Source organism: Natator depressus, chromosome 14 (assembly GCF_965152275.1).
Source record: "Natator depressus isolate rNatDep1 chromosome 14, rNatDep2.hap1, whole genome shotgun sequence".
Classification (NCBI taxonomy): Eukaryota; Metazoa; Chordata; order Testudines; family Cheloniidae; genus Natator; species Natator depressus.
In genome coordinates, this window is record NC_134247.1 from 21,868,053 (window position 1) to 21,887,999 (window position 19,947).

Genomic DNA, 19,947 nt, shown 5'->3' on the forward strand with positions numbered 1-19,947 from the left:
CCCGGTGTAGGCCCCCGCGGCCGGGGTGGCTCCCCATGGCCGGCGCTGGGGCCCTGCAAGGCCGTCCTCTCCCCAGCACCAGCCTCCCTGCCCCTCCCCGCTCTCTGTGGCGTGGCCGGGCCGGCTTGGGGGAGCGGGGCGCTGCATGTGCGCTGGGAGGTGCAGCCCCCACCCCCCTGCGAGCGGAGCGGAGCCGGGCGGGTTTCCCCACGGCGCGTCGCCCCGGGTAACTGCATGGTTGGGCGGGCCTCGTGCATCAGCCCAAAGCGGGGCTGGCGAGGTGCCAGGGAGCTGCAGCGCTGTCCGCCCAGCGCCGCACACCTGGGGCACGTCTCCATTGCAAACCCTGCAGCGCCCAGTGTAGACGCTTGGTACAGCAACGGGAGGGTTTTTTCTAGCGCTGCAGTAAATCCTCTCCGAACGGCAGCGGCTAGGTCAAGAGAAGAATTCTTCCATTGGCCTGTCTGCATTACAAGGGGGTTAAGTTGACCTAACTACCTTGCACACAGGGTGTGAAATTTTTCACAGCCCTGAGCAATGGAGCCAGGGTGACCTAAGTTTTAGGTGCAGACCAGTCCTGAGGTAGGGATTTGTAGCAATGTAGTGACACTACTGTGTATTCCCTTCACATATGTTGCCTTTTCTTTACTGTTAAGAAGGGTGCACATTTTAACTCAAGGTAACTAATGCATGAAAGCTATCTTGACTTTAAAACACAGTCATGATGAGACAAGGCACTTTAGATTGATCATGGGTACGCTAAGTGAGGCCATCCCCAGATGGACCTGTGTAGTTGACTAAAATGCCTTGACTTCACTGTATTTTTTTTTCTTCGGGATTGCTCACGCGCATTAGTAAACCTGAAGTAAAAATCACACCTTTTCAGCAGCAAAGACAAAGCCTTAGAAAGGGCTCTGCAGCTACTGCTAAATCAACCCTGCTTCTAGTTGCAGCACATGTGGCACACCAAGATCCAAACTGGAAAATGCAAACAAAATGAAACTTGGAGCTTAAATAATTTTTAAAAAATTAATTCAATTTAATAATCTCAGGTCACATGACTGAGACATGGGATTTAACATGATTTTGTGGTGAATGGTGTCCATTTAAGTTCTAATTAAAAGCAGAAGTGATTTACTTTTGTAAACTATGATGGAGCAGAAAATTGCAGCTGAGAGAGGGAGCTGGGCACAGCTGTACACACTGAAATTGTATGTCCTGATGCTATATAAGAACCCTGAGTTGGCTGATTAATCCACTTACCTGTGGTTGTCTGTACCTTGCAGATACCAGATATAAAGCCACAGTCTAAGACTAGCATTTTATAAGTAATTTTGACACATTCCTACAGTTAACCCACTGGGTCCAATCCTTTCAATGGGAAGAGGGGCCCATGTGCTTTAAGGGCTTGTATTCACTAGGAGATTTAATCATGTCTAAACATGACTTTTAATTTTGAGCTAGGTGACAACAACTGACCAGCAAGGATAAATCATGTTCCCCATTGTCAGCTATTGATGGGTAAACCCTAGTACATCTGTACTGACTGCATTGTGTTAACTAACTCAACTGTTAAAAATCAAGTTTAAATGCAATTAAATTTCTAGGGAAGATAAGGATGAAATTCACCACTGTGCAGAGACCCAGCACTAGGCCTATGCGCTATTTTCATCCCACTTAAGCCCTCGAAATAAGATTTAAGCAAGACAGGGCCTTGTGCTGACCCTTTATTCAGGATGAACTTGACACTAATAAAATTGGTCTCATAGGAAAATCCATGTACATTTTTCAGTACGGAAGGAATCTCTGCTAGAGAAGAGCTGTGCACGGCTGCTTCATGCTGTCTGCCTGTATTTACAGTTCTCTCTCCGAGAACAAGCAGTTTCAATTATAATCCAACAAGGAAGATACAAGTACAAAAAAATGTTATGGTTGGGTACATTTATTTTGAATAATAAACTTGCACATTTCATGTGGCTCAGACACCTGCTGAGTTGCCCCCAGGATTGCAAGGGTCAGGCACCTCTTGCTCAAAACATAGGTCAGATGATCAGCCTCTTGGAGCTTGTCAGCGGCCTCATGAGGAAAACTTGCAAGCATAGCACTGTGTGGTGATCACAAGGGGAGATGCTCATGATCACATTTAAATCAGTATACAGTAATACTAGGCCCAGCTGAATAATAATCTTATGGGCTGCTGTGACGACTAACTGGTTTCAGAGTAGCAGCCGTGTTAGTCTGTATTCACAGAAAGAAAAGGAGTACTTGTGGCACCTTAGAGACTAACAAATTTATTTGAGCATAACCTTTCGTGAGCTACAGCTCGCTTCATCGTATGCATGCAGTGGAAAATACAGGAGGATGATTTTATATACACAGAGAACATGAAACAATGGGTGTTACCATGCACACTTATAACGAGAGTGAGCAGTTAAGGTGAGCTTTACCAGCAGGAGAGAAAAAAAACAAAAAAACCTTTGTAGTGATAATCAAGATGGGCCATTTCCATCAGTTGACAAGAATGTGTGAGGAACAGTAGGGGGGAAAAATAAACATGGGCAAATAGTTTTACTTTGTGTAATGACCCATCCGCTCCCAGTCTTTATTCAAGCTTAAGTTAACGGTGTCCAGTTTGCAAATTAATTCCAATTCAGCAGTCTCTTGTTGGAGTCTGTTTTTGAAGTTTTTTTGTTGTAATATTGTAACTTTTAGGTCTGTAATCGAGTGACCAGAGAGATTGAAGTGTTCTCCGACTGGTTTTTGAACGTTATAATTCTTGACGTCTGATTTGTGTCCATTTATTCTTTTATGTGATTTTACATAGAGACTGATCTATTCTTTTACATAGAGACTGTCTGGTTTGGCCACTGTACATGGCAGAGGGGCATTGCTGGCACATATCACATTGGTAGATGAGCAGGTGAACGAACCTCTGATAGTGTGGCTGATGTGATTAGGCCCTATGATGGTGTCCCCTGAATAGATACGTTTCAGAGTAACAGCCGTGTTAGTCTGTATTCGCAAAAAGAAAAGGAGTACTTGTGGCACCTTAGAGACTAACCAATTTATTTGAGCATAAGCTTTCGTGAGCTACAGCTCACTTCATCGGATGCATCATGCATGTAGCTCACGAAAGCTTATGCTCAAATAAATTGGTTAGTCTCTAAGGTGCCACAAGTACTCCTTTTCTTTTTCCTGAATAGATTTGTGGACACAGTTGGCAACGGGCTTTGTTGCAAGGATAGGTTCCTGGGTTAGCGTTTTTGTTGTGTGGTGTGTGGTTGCTGGTGAGTATTTCCTTCAGGTTGGGGGGCTGTCTGTAAGCAAGTCCTTGCCTAATCACGTAAAAGAATAAATGGACACAAATCAGATGTCAAGAATTATAACATTCAAAAACCAGTCGGAGAACACTTCAACCTCTCTGGTCACTCGATTACAGACCTAAAAGTCGCAATTCTTCAACAAAAAATACTTCAAAACCAGACTCCAACGAGAGACTGCTGAATTGGAATTAATTTGCAAACTGGACACCATTAACTTAGGCTTGAATAAAGACTGGGAGTGGATGTGTCATTACACAAAGTAAAACTATTTCCCCATGTTTATTTCTGCCCCCTACCGTTCCTCTCACGTTCTTGTCAACTGCTGGAAATGGCCCATCTTGATTATCACTACAAAAGGGTTTTATTCCCTCTCCTGCTGGTAATAGCTCACCTTACCTGATCACTCTCATTACAGTGTGTATGGTAACACCCATTGTTTCATGTTCTCTGTGTATATAAATCTCCCCACTGTATTTTCCACTGCATGCATCCGATGATGTGAGCTGTAGCTCACGAAAGCTTATGCTCAAATAAATTGGTTAGTCTCTAAGGTGCCACAAGTACTCCTGTTCTTTTTGACTATTTAACTATGTAAATAATATTTTCTTGAAGAATCATGCAGTGTTCCTTATATAATCCCTCCCCCCAACAGAACATTGATGGCCATGAGATGGTATCCTCAAACGGGGACCAAAGCTGAATCAAACAATTTGAGCAACCCAAGAAACCCAAAATCCCATCTATTTCTTGGCATTTATTTCTTTAACAGAGCTGGTAGTGTGCCTTAAGGAGCTTTGCTCAGACATACACATTAAGCCCAAGTTCAGGGGCAGCTATTTTTCCCTCCTTGGTGAAATTGTCTATGGGGAGGCCTTTAATTTTCTTTAACCAGGCCTTCCTGCACTCTTTTTGCTGGTCTGCTATATATTTTGTTCGGTGAGCTTGATACTCAACAGCTGTAGCTTCTTCGTACATTTTCATCTGCTTCACTGTCAGAAGCCTGAACCCGGTATTCATCCGGTAAGGATTTGTGGTTTGTAAGAAGAAGGGACTTTCTCTCTGGATCGCTGCTTCAATTTTAGTTTGTGCGATCATCATGCGTGTTGATTGGATGGATTCAGATGAGCTTGTTAAGTGGCCAATCAACTGAGCCCCACCCTCAGATCGGGAAGTGGCTCTGCCATGGCCAGTATGAACCTTCTTCTCTTCTGGCAAGCTGCAGCATGACTTGGAGCGTACAATCACGGGAGCAGGAATGAAAGAGTGGACTGCGGACCCATGCAAAGAGTTCTTCAAATTGAGCTGCAATCTTTTGGTTTCAAAGGGTGTGGAAATTCTTTTCATAATCAGAGAGCCACTGGCAGATTTAATGTGTCTGAGTTGGGTTGACTGATCCTTTTTCTCTTGCTTAGGGATTTTGTATGTCTTCTCTTTAGGGTGTTCCTGGAGGAGCAGCGAAGGTCCCCAGGCATCCCTGATTTTTGTATGGTGCATCATATTGGAGCTGACTTGGTCCTGCTTGTAGGCGTGCTGCAGCGTGCTGACAGTCAGGAGGATCTGGTCAGGAGATATGGGACAATGTGGGCCTCGTTTCTTTATACGCTGTAAAGAGGCCTTAGCGTTTTCAGCAAGTGAAGATGCATGGACTGGAGAGTCGTAGCCAGATTCACTATCTATTTCCAAAAATAAACATGAAGAAAAGAAAAAATTATCTAACTATATATATCTATATATATGGAAGTGATTTTACAGTGAAGCTGCTGGTGGTGGTGGTAGCCTGTTTGATCCTTCTTCGAGAGATGGAGTCCCCAAAGGGGGCTGATGATGGGCACTAAAGGGAAAGTCCTGGTGACTGAGTTTCCATGTTTACCCACAGAACAAGCACAGCATGAGGAGCAGCAGAACAAGCTTCCCCAACACTGTCCGGTCTGATGTGTGTCCATCCTGAGGGTAGCAGAGGACCCTCTTTATGGGTTCAGTCATCATCATTCTTTGACCTGACTGCCAACAGTGGTGGCAATTCTATGTTAGTTATCTATAGAGTGCCAGTTGGAATAGTCTGTAGATGCTAAAATAATTTATGACACTGGGTGGACAATTGTTTGTGGGTACTCTGACACCTGTCCTGGTTTCCTTGAAGTCATGCTTTCTAATGGGAGTAGAATTGGGTCTCATGACAGGGATACCAGGAAGTGAACTCAAAATGCCAAGTCAGTTTCCAACATAAGCCGCTGAACAACAATCAGATGGTAACAACTTTTGGCCATTACATATCTGCACTGGGTTAGAATTGGAAAGCTCAAGGTGAACAAGGCATGGAGCTTCTGATGTCTGCACATTTTGGAGAGTGGTCTCTGTTGTGTGATGGGCACTTGAAGTGGGCCAATCACCATCTTTCATCATCATTCCAAGATTATCTGATTATATCCAAAGTTAAGAAATGCTAGGGATTTTTAAAATGAGAAATATAGCAATATAGAGCACACAGCATTAGGGACTCTGTTCTTGCCAGGTATAGGTAAATGTGGAGTATTAACATGTAAGTAATCTGCAGGTAGAGATGGGCCTGATGCAAACCCCAGATCCAAACACCTCTGAATAGTAGGGATCAGATCCTCAGCTATCATAAAGTGGTGTCACTCCATTGACTTCAGTAGAGCTGTGCCAATTTACACCAGCTGAAGATCTTGTCTTGGGGAAGTTTGAAATCCAAATCCAGACATGGATTCAAATCTTCCTGTTAATTTTTAATAAATAGAAGTGGGATTTATTTTCGTGACTTTTCTGTAGTTTTTACATTGCTGGCTCTAGATCTTTTGCTTCTTTTTCAGGTTTTCCTATTTATGAACCCTTTCTTTGTGCCCATTTCACATGCTTTAACCTATTGTTAGTATTGTCTTTTCGCCCTCTCCTTACCCCACTTCATCCTAACCTACCTTTCTCTGTATTTCCATAGTCTAGGTAGCTTACCAACATGTCCACTGCTTCTCTTCTCTGTCCTCAGACTCTTTGGGATTCAGTTATAATCCCCAACCAGTTCTGAATTTAAAACTCATCTGCCAGTACATAACGTGCCATTGGCTTCTCTAATTTACTGTGTTAGCCAACGAAGCACTCATTGGAGTGGGAAGAGTCACTGTAAGGTTTCTCTTTATCACAGCTCATTTCTCCAGTGAGAAAACCAATAAGAGCCATATTCTGCTCTCAGCTACAGCTGCCATTGAGAACAGAATTTGATCCAATACATTGCATAGGAAATATGGAGCCTATGGGAACATCATGAAGGGCTGTATCCAGCCTAGATCTATTCTAAAAAATAAAGCCCCAACCAACACTCGGGTCTGCCCAGACAAAATTAAAATACACTAATACAAACAATACAACAGAGAAGAAAAATGATTTCCATCAGATCACCAAGGAGCACACATGTGATCTCTGGATTATTTTGTCAAATTTCAACGTCAACCACCTTGCTGGCTGGCTCAGCCATGTTGGAACAAAATGTATTTACAAAGTGATTTCTTGAGCAAACTAATATTGGCATTTAAATAATAGCTAACCATTTCTTCTGAGAGCTTGTGTGTGGAAACCCTCTCCTTCCCTCCCCAGAGAAAGTTACTTTTTTAAGTAGATCAAAGTGACTTTGAAATGTAAAAGGAAATATAAAGTGTAGCAATAATTGCATAGAGGAAGAAATGGGACCAAATATTACAGAACTTTTCTAGGCTTCAGTTAGAAGAGATCCCTTGTCTTTAATGTCTGTTCATCTGCCTGACCTAAAACAGTCTCATAATCATTGCAGGCCCCAAAGAGATCCACTTACCCAGTGCAGACTCTAGATCAAACTTCTCATTTACTGCAGGCCTCTTACCCAGAGCATATTACCCCTTACCATATAATCTGTCTATCTGTGATATGTCTAATGCAACCATCATGATAGTGTCTAGCCACCAAGATCTCTTACCGGATTCAGACAAGCTTTGTGGTGTTACTGCACCATATGTTTGACCTGAGTCCTCTGAATCACTGCTATAGACCTGTCGTCTCCCAGGAAGAGAGAACCTTTTCTTCTGGTCCGGCTTTATATCAAGGCAACCCATGCTCCTTTGCAAAGTCTGACTTGGCCAGGGAGCAGGTGCCTTCACAAATTCATAACGGAGACCTGCAAGAGAGGGAAGTGGATTAATCCTGTAGCATTAAGATTTTAAAGCTAATTGTCTTTTATCTATGAAGGTCATCATTATGTATTTTTTGAGTCTTCTGGCTTTCGGTTACTATTTTGTTTCTAGTTCCAACTTCTAAAGTTAGTGAGCCATGGTTGACTGAAAAATATCTAGAAATGTTTGAGAAGCTAAAAGCATCAGAGAAACTTGGAAGATAACGAGAGCTCCATGCCTCCTTGCTGGGACAGATTCAAATCTGGGTTATGCTGGTGTAAATCCATAGATTCTACAATCACTGACTCTGAGGATTTACACTCGTTGTAACAGAGGTTGGAATCTGGTTCATTCCCTCTCTATTGCTTGTCTCCTTGCAACGCATGGGTCTTCAGACAGGTGAATGGCTGTGTTGGGTGTTAATGCCACACGACTGTTTTAACAATCCTAAGTAGCTGAGATGGCCCTGCATTTATGACATTAAGACATTTAATGGTCTTGCACTGAAAGACTAAAATGGAATCTAAGCTGTGAATTTCTTCACAATGTTTTTGTTCTAATGACTATTTTAGGACTCAAAGACACAAGCTTCGCAGTGTCTCAGATGTGGTGCTCTGTGATATAGAACACAAGCTCAGAGTTGCAGGTTTCTGCATCACAATTTGGATTCAGTAGCCACCCATAGGGTATGTCTACACTATGAAATTAGGTTGAATTTATAGAAGTCGGTTTTTTAGAAATCGGTTTTATATATTCGAGTGTGTGTGTCCCCACAGAAAATGCTCTAAGTGCATTAAGTGCATTAACTCGGCGGAGTGCTTCCACAGTACCGAGGCTAGAGTCGACTTCCAGAGTGTTGCACTGTGAGTAGCTATCCCACAGTTCCCGCAGTCTCCGCTGCCCATTGGAATTCCGGGTTGAGATCGCAATGCCTGATGGGGCTAAAACATTGTCACGGGTGGTTCTGGGTACATATCGTCAGGCCCCCGTTCCCTCCCTCCCTCCCTCCGTGAAAGCAAGGGCAGGCAATTGTTTTGTGCCTTTTTTCCTGAGTTACCTGTGCAGACGCCAGACGGCAAGCATGGAGCCCGCTCAGGTAACCATCACCATATGTCTCCTGGGTGCTGGCAGACGTGGTACTGCATTGCTACACAGCAGCATCAACCCATTGCCTTGTGGCAGCAGACGGTACAGTATGACTGGTAGCCGTCATCGTCATGTCTGAGGTGCTCCTGGCCAGGTCGGCCAGGAGCGCCTGGGCAGACATGGGCGCAGGGACTAAATTTGGAGTGACTTGACCAGGTCATTCTCTTTAGTCCTGCAGTCAGTCCTATTGAACCATCTTATGGTGAGCAGGCAGGCGATACGGATTGCTAGCAGTCCTACTGTACCATCTTCTGCCAGACAGGCAAGGGATGAGGATGGCTAGCAGTCCTACTGCACCGTCTTCTGCCAAGCAGCCATGAGATGTGGATGGCTTGCAGTCCTTCTGCACCGTCTGCTGCCAGCCAAAGATGTAAAAGATAGATGGAGTGGATCAAAACAAGAAATAGACCAGATTTGTTTTGTATTCATTTGCTTCCCCCCTCCCCCGTCTAGGGTACTCATTCCTCTAGGTCACACTGCAGTCACTCACAGAGAAGGTGCAGCGAGGTAAATCTAGCCATGTATCAATCAGAGGCCAGACCAACCTGCTTGTTCCAATAAGAACAATTACTTAGGTGCACCATTTCTTACTGGAACCCTCCGTGAAGTCCTGCCTGAAATACTCATTGATGTAAAGCCACCCCCTTTGTTGATTTTAATTCCCTGTAAGCCAACCCTGTAAGCCATGTCATCAGTCGCCCCTCCCTCCATCAGAGCAACGGCAGACAATCGTTCCGCGCCTTTTTTCTGTGCAGACGCCATACCAAGGCAAGCATGGAGGCCGCTCAGCTCACTTTGGCAATTAGGAGCACATTAAACACCACACGCATTATCCAGCAGTATATGCAGCACCAGAACCTGGCAGAGCGATACCGGGCGAGGAGGCGACGTCAGAGCGGTCACATGAGTGATCAGGACATGGACACAGATTTCTCTGAAAGCATGGGCCCTGCCAATGCATGCATCATGGTGCTAATGGGACAGGTTCATGCTGTGGAACGCCGATTCTGGGCTCGGGAAACAAGCACAGACTGGTGGGACCACATAGCGTTGCAGGTCTGGGACGATTCCCAGTGGCTGAGAAACTTTCGCATGCGTAAGGGCACTTTCATGGAACTTTGTGACTTGCTTTCCCCTGCCCTGAAGCGCATGAATACCAAGATGAGAGCAGCCTTCACAGTTGAGAAGCGAGTGGCGATAGCCCTGTGGAAGCTTGCAACGCCAGACAGCTACCGGTCAGTTGGGAATCAATTTGGAGTGGGCAAATCTACTGTGGGGGCTGCTGTGATGCAAGTGGCCCACGCAATCAAAGATCTGCTGATATCAAGGGTAGTGACCCTGGGAAATGTGCAGGTCATAGTGGATGGCTTTGCTGCAATGGGATTCCCTAACTGTGGTGGGGCCAGAGACGGAACCCATATCCCTATCTTGGCACCGGAGCACCAAGCCAGCGAGTACATAAACCACAAGGGGTACTTTTCAATAGTGCTGCAAGCTCTGGTGGATCACAAGGGACGTTTCACCAACATCAACGTGGGATGGCCGGGAAAGGTACATGACGCTCGCATCTTCAGGAACTCTGGTCTGTTTCAAAAGCTGCAGGAAGGGACTTTATTCCCAGACCAGAAAATAACTGTTGGGGATGTTGAAATGCCTATAGTTATCCTTGGGGACCCAGCCTACCCCTTAATGCCATGGCTCATGAAGCCATACACAGGCAGCCTGGACAGTAGTCAGGAGCTGTTCCACTACAGGCTGAGCAAGTGCAGAATGGTGGTAGAATGTGCATTTGGACGTTTAAAGGCGCGCTGGCGCAGTTTACTGACTCGCTTAGACCTCAGCGAAACCAATATTCCCACTGTTATTACTGCTTGCTGTGCACTCCACAATATCTGTGAGAGTAAGGGGGAGACGTTTATGGCGGGGTGGGAGGTTGAGGCAAATCGCCTGGCTGCTGGTTACGCGCAGCCAGACACCAGGGCGGTTAGAAGAGCACAGGAGGGCACGGTACGCATCAGAGAAGGTTTGAAAACCAGTTTCATGACTGGCCAGGCTACGGTGTGAAAGTTCTGTTTGTTTCTCCTTGATGAAACCTCCCGCCCCTTGGTTCACTCTACTTCCCTGTAAGTTAACCACCCTCCCCTTCTCCCTTCGATCACCACTTGCAGAGGCAATAAAGTCATTGTTGCTTCACATTCGTGCATTCTTTATTCATTCATCACACAAATAGGGGGATGACTACCAAGGTAGCCCAGGAGGGGTGGTGGAGGAGGGAAGGTAAATGCCACACAGCACTTTAAAAGTTTACAACTTTAAAATTTATTGAATGCCAGCCTTCTGTTTTTTGGGCAATCCTCTGTGGTGGAGTGGCTGGTTGGCTGGAGGCCCCCCTGCCACGTTCTTGGGCGTCTGGGTGTGGAGGCTATGGAACTTGGGGAGGAGGGCGGTTGGTTACACAGGGGCTGTAGTGGCAGTCTGTGCTCCAGCTGCCTTTGCTGCAGCTCAACCATACACTGGAGCATACTGGTTTGGTCCTCCAGCAGCCTCAGCATTGAATCCTGCCTCCTCTCATCACGCTGCTGCCACATTTGAGCTTCTGCCCTGTCTTTAGCCCGCCACTTACTCTCTTCAGCCCGCCACCTCTTATCCCAGTCATTTTGTGCTTTCCTGCACTCTGACATTATTTGCCTCCATGCATTCGTCTGTGCTCTGTCAGTGTGGGAAGACAGCATGAGCTCAGAGAACATTTCATCACGAGTGCGGTTTTTTTTTCATTCTAATCTTCACTAGCCTCTGGGAAGGAGAAGATCCTGTGATCATTGAAACACATGCAGCTGGTGGAGAAAAAAAAGGGACAGCGGTATTTAAAAAGACACATTTTATAAAACAGTGGCTACACTCTTTCAGGGTAAACCTTGCTGTTAACATTACATACATAGCACATGTGCTTTCGTTACAAGGGCATTTTGCCTCCCCCCACCGCGTGGCTATCCCCTCAACCCTCCCCCCACCCCGTGGCTAACAGCGGGGAACATTTCTGTTCAGCCACAGGCAAACAGCCCAGCAGGAACGGGCACCTCTGAGTGTCCCCTGAAGAAAAGCACCCTATTTCAACCAGGTGACCATGAGTGATATCTCACTCTCCTGAGGATAACACAGAGAGATAAAGAACGGATGTTGTTTGAACGCCAGCAAACATACACTGCAATGTTTTGCTGTACAATGGTTCCCGAGTACGTGCTACTGGCCTGGAGTGGTAAAGTGTCCTACCATGGAGGACGCAATAAGGCTGCCCTCCCCAGAAACCTTTTGCAAAGGCTTTGGGAGTACATCCAGGAGAGCCACGAATGCCAGAGCAAATTAATCCTTTCACATGCTTGCTTTTAAACCATGTATAGTATTTTAAAAGGTACACTCACCGGAGGTCCCTTCTCCGCCTGCCGGGTCCAGGAGGCAGCCTTGGGTGGGTTCGGGGGGTACTGGCTCCTGGTTCAGGGTGAGAAACAGTTCCTGGCTGTTGGGAAAACCGGTTTCTCCACTTGCTTGCTGTGAGCTATCTACAACCTCCTCCTCATCATCATCTTCTTCGTTCCCAAAACCTGCTTCCGTGTTGCCTCCATCTCCATTGAAGGAGTCAAACAACACGGCTGGGGTAGTGGTGGCTGAACCCCCTAAAATGGCATGCAGCTCATCATAGAAGCGGCATGTTTGGGGCTCTGACCCGGAGTGGCCGTTCGCCTCTCTGGTTTTCTGGTAGGCTTGCCTCAGCTCCTTAAGTTTCACGCGGCACTGCTTCGGGTCCCTGTTATGGCCTCTGTCCTTCATGCCCTGGGAGATTTTGACAAAGATTTTGGAATTTCGAAAACTGGAATGGAGTTCTGATAGCACGGATTCCTCTCCCCATATAGCGATCAGATCCCGCACCTCCCGTTCAGTCCATGCTGGAGCTCTTTTGCGATTCTGGGACTCCATCATGGTCACCTCTGCTGATGAGCTCTGCATGGTCACCTGCAGCTTGCCACGCTGGCCAAACAGGAAATGAGATTCAAAAGTTCGCGGTTCTTTTCCTGTCTACCTGGCCAGTGCATCTGAGTTGAGAGTGCTGTCCAGAGCGGTCACAATGGAGCACTCTGGGATAGCTCCTGGAGGCCAATACCGTCGAATTGTGTCCACAGTACCCCAAATTCGACCCGGCAAGGCCAATTGAAGCGCTAATCCACTTGTCAGGGGTGGAGTAAGGAAATCGATTTTAAGAGCCCTTTAAGTCGAAATAAAGGGCTTCATCGTGTGGACGGGTGCAGGTTTACATCGATTTAACGCTGCTAAATTCGACCTAAAGTCCTAGTGTAGACCAGGGCATAGACTCAGACTGCATCGGACTGTTACAGTTTGAAGAGTGCAAACCTGTTGGATTTAATCTTCATCTTGGTTGTGAAGTCTAATCACAGATGCTGCTTAGACTTATACTGTGGGGGGGAATTTTAAAATAAGTAATAATTTGTGCACCACTCAGCAGGTACTTAAGCATATGCCTAACTTTAAGCACATGAGTAATCCCACTGACTTCAGTGAGAGTACTCACATACTTAAAATTAGACACTTGAATAGCTTGCTGAATTAAGGCCTCAATTTTCTATTGCACCCTGCTTCTCACAGGATCCTAAAGGGCCTTACAAAATATATAGATCGCTAAAATGCAGCAGCCGTCTAGCACACATCCCTGGACAATGGTGGGGGATTGGGCTAGGACAGTGGGTACCTGAAAATATTTCCTAACTCATTTTCTAAACTGACTAGATTTCAGGTTGGGGCTGCCCTTTTAACACAGTGCACTGCAAGAGGTGTATACAGTACCTAAAGGTGTCCCGCAATCCCTTGTTGACCGACGGCGAATCAGGTATGCCAACATTATCTGGTCCTCATCTGGTTTCTCCTCGGAATAAAGTGTCTTCCTGTGGCTGGCTACATCATGTTTCACGTGCCGAGAGTGAACATATGGATAGGGCAGCATTCTGACCCTGATTTCATTGTGCTTTTCCTTAGCCTTTGTTACTTCCTCTCGGTCGGCCTGTAGCGTGTAGTCCCACTCTACATCCTCAAACTGGAACATCAATATGCTGCTCAGAGCATTGATCACCATCCTAGGAAGGGAAGAGGAACAGTGCTAAGAAACACACCTTGTAATAATGGTGTAGCAGTTACCTGTTGTGCCAGATTGCTTGCGTGCACTGGTGCAGATGCTGAGGTGCATAACTAGAATTGAAGTTGCAATTGCTTGGGTGGGGAAAAGAAAATGAGCAGTGTTTAGATTGTTGCCAGCCCTGATGATCATCTGAACATTGCCAGCTCATTCCAATTAATGTAAACTGAATGTAAAGAACACTGTTGAGTTCATGCATTGCCAGATACAACTGGGAATAATGGGATGAAATCAGTGATGAGCTGCCAAAATGTTAACAACTGGTTCCCTATAAAAAGTTCTGATTTAAGGGATGTGCCTCTGTCTTGCCCCCTCCCACCCCCCCGGCTCCATTCTGCCCCCAGGCTCTGTCCTGCCCCCTCCCGCCCCCCCAGGCTCTGTCCTGCCCCCCTGCTCTCCCCAGGCCCATTCTCCATCCCAGGTGCTTGCTGGTGGCGCAGGAGTCCTGTAGCCCTTGCACCAGTGAGGTCGCTCCCAGCATGTGGGGCGGCGGCTCCCTGCAGGCAAAGGCTGCCATCTGCCCAACTCCCCACCGTGGGATGTGAGCGCCCCTGAGTGGCAGAGGCCGGACAGCCCCACAGCGCAGGAGCGGGAGAGACTGGGGGGGGGCTCACCCCAGCATGCCCAAGGCAGCCCTCAGCCATGGCACCAGCCGCCCCTGCCCAGCTCCTGGGGCAGAGGAGGCTGCTGCTGCCAGGGGCCTGACTCCGCGGCCCTACGCGGCGCCCAGTCACATGATGCCTGATCTCCCTGCCCAGTGCAGCCGGTCGCGCTTCCTGGGCCAGGCAGGAAGCAGCATGGAGCTCAGGCTGCTGAGCGAGGCGGCATCGGATTGGCCTCTGCGCGCGGGGCCCCAGAGTGGCTGCCCGGATGGCTGCGCAGCGCAGGTAACAGCCGCAGCGCGGCCCCTGCCCCAAGACAGGATGCGGGGCCCTGCAGCCCTTCCCTAGCCCCACGCCCCCCAAACGGTGCTGCTCCATGCACCCCCCTCTAGCAACGAGCCTCTTCTCCAGCGAGGGCTGGCTCTAGGATTTTTGCTGCCTCAAGCAAAAAAATTTTTGGCCGCCCCCCGCTTTTTTTTCGTGACCTCCCTGCCCCTGGCTTCGACCCTTCGCCAAATCCCCAGCCCCACCTCCTCCCCCGCACATGCTGCATCCCCCCACCCCACCGTTGCTTCCTGTGGCTTCCCCCTGCAACCTCCCGCCCTTGCTCACCTCCACTCTGCCTGCTCCCCTGAACACACCGCCTCCCCCTCCTCAGGCGAGGGAGAGGCAGGAAGTAACAGGGCGGGGGGTTAGAGGAACCGCTCCCTGCCCCAGCTCACCACCGCTCCACCACTGCCGCCTCCCCAGAGCGCACCGCCGCTCGGCTTCTCCCTCCCTCCCAGGCTTGCCGCGCAAAGCAGCTGTTTGGCGCGCAGCAAGCCTGGAAGGGAGGGGGCGAGGAGAAGCGGAGCGGTGGCGGCGCGCTCAGGGGAGCAGGCAGAGGTGGAGCGGAGGTGAGCTGGGGCTGTGGGGGCACATTTCTAGGGGCAGCATGGCCGGCGCCGGAATGCCGCCCCTAGAAATGTGCCACCCCAAGCACCTTCTTGTTGGTGCCTAGAGCCGGCCCTGTCTCCAACAGCCCCCTTCTATAACACTGAGCCCTACACCATGCACCCTCCCTAGTGCCGCGAGTCGGGGCCCCCTTGGCCTGGGGGGCTGCCCTAGCCGAGCCCCAGCCTGGCTGGGACTTTCTGGGGTGGCGACTGCCTACCCAGCCCCCCCTGTTCCCCGTCCCCTGACCGCCCCCCCAGAACCTCCGCCCCCTCCAACCACTCCCTGCTCCTTATCCAACCCCTCCTCCCAGCCCCGGCCCAGGCCCCTTACCATGCTGCTCAGGGCAGCGTGTATGGATGCCGCGCAGCCCGCTGGAGCTCGCAGCCCCACCCCCTTACCATGCCGCTCAAAGCGGCAGGCACTGCAGAGCTGCCCAGGAGCGGTCCAGAGCGCTGGCGCTGGCTCCGCATGCTGAGGCTCTGCGAGAGGGGGGAAGGCGGCGGAGGGGCTGGGGGAGCCTCTCGGCCGGGAGCTCAGGGAGCCCTAACAACCAGTCCTAAAACTGCTTCTAAATTTAACAACCGGTTCGCGTGAACCGGTCCGAACTGGCTCCAGCTCACCACTGGATGAAATCATGAAAAGGAAAAATGTTCTGACTGTTGGGAGCTATTTCACAGCCTAAGAGAAATGGTGGTTGTCCTGTTGCTAGGGGCCCTTGAATCGGGGTGAAAAAACACACTGGAGGGAACAAGCCTACTCTTGTCTAGAAGGATGGATGTGATGAGTAGGCCTTTTCAATCTCTTACATTTATGAAAATGCAGTAGAACACCGGCATGTTAAGAGCACATGTGGGCCTGATCCTGAACCCACCCAAACTCTGAGGAAATTCAGATAGCAATCTTGATCCCACTTTATAGCTTTGCCCCATCTCTAAAATGGGCCTGAATCTAAACATCAGGATGAATATCCAATGTTTTGGGGAAGTTTGGATTGAAATCCAAACCAAAGCACCACACCTACTTAATAGAATAACATATTGCAGTGATCCATAGTCAATAAATCAGCAGAATCCTCTAAAAAAACCCCACTTGTTAGGGCTGTAAAAAGGACATGATTTCTTGAGCAACACAGTCTGTCTAACTGGCTCAGAGTCTGAGTGCAACTGCTATTACCCACCTATTTTCTACAATGCAGAAGGACACCACAGGGTCACCTCTGCTATTGGCCCTCATCACCTTCAGGCAGGTCCCAGTCAGGAAGTTAAATATACGTATTTTTCCATCAGTGCAGCCACTGATGACTCGGAGATACAGAAACGCCAGATACAGGACTTCCCTGAAAACAAAACACCGGAGCATAAGCACATTCTTTATTCCTACATGAGAAGATTGAAGTAACAATGTTCTTTCTTGGATGGTGAGTGAAGCAGGTCCATCTCTGCCTACAGGGTAGATGAGAGAACTAGTCAGGTTTAAAAGAGGCTGGGGAGGATGAAAGTCACCCAGAAAATACCTCCCTAATCATTGGTGCCTTTGGAATGGAGAGATGGCCAAAATTATGAAGTCCAGACAATTTATTGGTCATGCTCAAAAGATGAACGAAGCAGTCATTCGTAGCAACCACTGTGTTTAAGACCAGTCGCGGCATATTAGCTTTGCCAGTAGGCATTTTCAATCACATCTCTTCCTTTAAATAACCACTGAAAGTAAATGCAAACAGTATGGTGACGTAGTCTTATCACAGCACAGTTAAAATCACAAAATGTCATGATATGCAAAGGGAATGGTTTCCACAACAAAACTAATGTCTCCATGTTTCACATATGCACTATCTTCTGTTAGTCTTTTCTGCCAAAATAAGTAGCTTAACGTGCTGCTGAATATATATTAGAGGTTCCTGAAATTTTGATGTATCTGGATCCCATTTAATCTTAAATCATCCCTGCTTCCATGTCAATAACAAAGAGAAGGGAATTATCTTGTTTTCCTGAACTCCTTGACTCACAGTGGATCATTTGCCCCTGGACTGGGATAAGAACCACCTCAAGTTTAGGTGGATTGAATCCTAGATGTTAGCATTCGTCATGGCTGGGATCATTTGCATCTAAAGTCTTTTCAGTTTACTTCCAGAAGGCATAAGATCTGAATTAGTTTTTCTGCCAAAGAATTGTGTTTTGTTTATTCTGTTTTTTCACCTGCACTCACGTCATACTAATTATAGGCAGGATTAATATTGCCACCTATTTTTAAGTTTGCCTAACACTTCCTGTTATAAGACCCACTTTCCAATGGCCTTTAACTCTATCTAACCATAACTGCGCTGAAATTTGCCATGTTGGGTGTCTGCCTCACGTTGAATGTTTTTGGGAAATTTCAGTCAAAATGATTTAGATGTTTCAATAACAAGGCAAAGGAAAAACACATTGTTTTTCTCCTTATTAAAAATGCTGTGACCTTTTATTGAACAACTCTTTTATCACCAGGCTTTGGAGCGGGACTTGAAATTTGGCAATATATGAGTATGTACTAAAATGCTGTATCATAATGCATACGCATAAGAGGACTGATTTAAGGTTGCACAGGCAACCTTCATTTTGGCATACCCTAATTTTGGAGGTTTTGACTTTGCAACCTTAATAATGTTTCTTGAAGGTATATTATCATCATGGGTGAAATCCTGGCCATATTGGAAATCAATGGCAAAACACCCATTCTCTTCAGTAGGGCCAGGATTTCACCCCATGTATGTAGTCCATCAGAGCTTTTCTGTACACTTGAGGACCTCTTCATCACCATATATAATATCATACATAATAGTTTTCCCAAATGTCTAGCTTTATTGTGTCATGGGACAACACTGAATGCTGCTATTCCCTTGTGAAGGTAAGAGTCATGCAAGATACACAGTCCTAGGACTTTAATTCCATCTGTTCTGCAGGGGATTCCTTACTCGGGAGTCACTGTTCCACTGAATAACAGTGAATTCCTGTAAAACAAAAACCCCACTCCCTGCAGGACAGGGAAAATTTTAAAGTGTTAGGACTGTGAATTAACACATTCTATGTAGACATATTCCTAAGCAGGTAACAGAGTTCACTTTATTTATATTCAGAGCTATAGGAAACACGTAGACATTTGTTATCTGTGGTTTCCAACATGTGAATGATACCTACTGTGGGTGCCTGAAAGCCATTAGACATCTCTTATGTTTTCCCACCATGCTCCATCCCAGGACAAATCCATCAGAGCTTCCTGTCACTAGATGCCATTGATCAAAGGCCAGGCATTTTACTGGGCCTTGGTGCCCTTCTAAGGTCTGGAACATGAAAGAGCCACGTGTCACATAGTGTAACATACTATAAGAATTCTGGGCATACATATAGCCCCAATCAATCTCATGTTACAATACTGCCCTCCTATGCTTTATAGTGGATTCTGTAAAGGATTACAATAAGCCTTTTGATAATAGTTTTGATTCAGTAGTCACTGTAAGTAAAACATGCCAGGCTCACTCTTGGTGGCCAGACACTAATGTGAACTCATTCATTCATTGGCCAGAATCACTGTGTGTACTATGTGTAGGGCCATATCAAATTCACAACTACGAAAAACGTGTCACGGACCATGAAATCTGGTCTTCCCCTGTGAAATCTGGTGTTTTGTGTGTTTCTAGCCTATACTATACAGATTTCACAGGGAGATCAGAGTTTCTCAGATTGGGGGTCCTGACCCAAAAGGGAGTTGCAGGGGGGTCACAGGGTTATTTTAGGGAGGTTGCAGTATTGCCACCTTTACTTCTGTGCTGACTTCAGAGCTGGGTGGCTGGAAAGTGGTGGCTGTTGGCTGGGTGCCCAGCTCTGAAGGCAGAACCCCACCAGCAGCAGTGCAGAAGTAAGGCTGGCCATCCCATCCCATCCCATCCTTACTTCTGTGTGGCTGCTGGCGCTGCCTTCAGAGCTGGGTGCCCAGCCTGCAGCCACCACTCTCCCGCTGTCCAGCTCTGAAGACAGCGCCACCGCCAGCAGCAGCATAGAAGAAATGGAAGCAGTACCACAACACCCCTCCACACACACACGCAGTAACCTCACCATCCCCCCACTCCTTTTGGGTCAGGACCCCTGACAGCTACACCATGAAATTTCAGATTTAAATAGTTGAAATCATGAAATGTATTATTTTTTAAATCCTATAACCATGAAATTGACCAAAATGGACCGTAAATTTGGTAGGGCCCTAACTATGTGCATGTTATGGCAGCTGAGAATTAAACTGAGACCTTTAGGATCTGTTAAGTGAATAACCAACCAGGGAAGACAATATGAAACTGCCCCTAACTAAGCTAGTAGGAGCCGTATATAAACTTGGGTCATCTAGAAATGGAATATCTTACCCTCGATAAACATCTGTACATGCAATTCCATCAGACTTTTTTCCATCAATAGAAACTGGCTTTTCGCCTCTCAAAGAACAGGAGATACACTGGTATGACTGAAATCAAACTGGCTCTGAGCTTTAAATTACAGTGCAGCTGTCTGGATATCCCTAATCTTTATAAACTGTTTTTGTTTCTGCTAGAAACAAAT

At 47.1% G+C, this 19,947-nt stretch overlaps 1 protein-coding gene across 2 annotated transcripts in view; it reads right to left on the reverse strand.

The window, feature by feature from the left end:
• Positions 1-3,732: 3,732 nt before the first annotated feature.
• FBXW10B (F-box and WD repeat domain containing 10B) overlaps positions 3,733-19,947 on the reverse strand; it is a 35,991-nt gene continuing 19,776 nt past the window's right edge. Inside the window, exons 10-14 of one of the 2 annotated variants that reach the window (XM_074971170.1) lie at positions 18,538-18,680; positions 16,542-16,700; positions 13,481-13,767; positions 7,288-7,485; positions 3,733-4,996 (exon numbers count right to left, since the gene is read on the reverse strand). In XM_074971170.1, coding sequence (XP_074827271.1) covers positions 4,122-4,996; positions 7,288-7,485; positions 13,481-13,767; positions 16,542-16,700; positions 18,538-18,680 — 1,662 coding nt within the window. In that variant the 3' untranslated portion in view covers positions 3,733-4,121. Of the gene's footprint in view, positions 4,997-7,287; positions 7,486-10,840; positions 11,461-12,045; positions 12,650-13,480; positions 13,768-16,541; positions 16,701-18,537; positions 18,681-19,947 lie in introns of those variants that run through there. The other variant, XR_012641835.1, reaches the window with a different exon arrangement.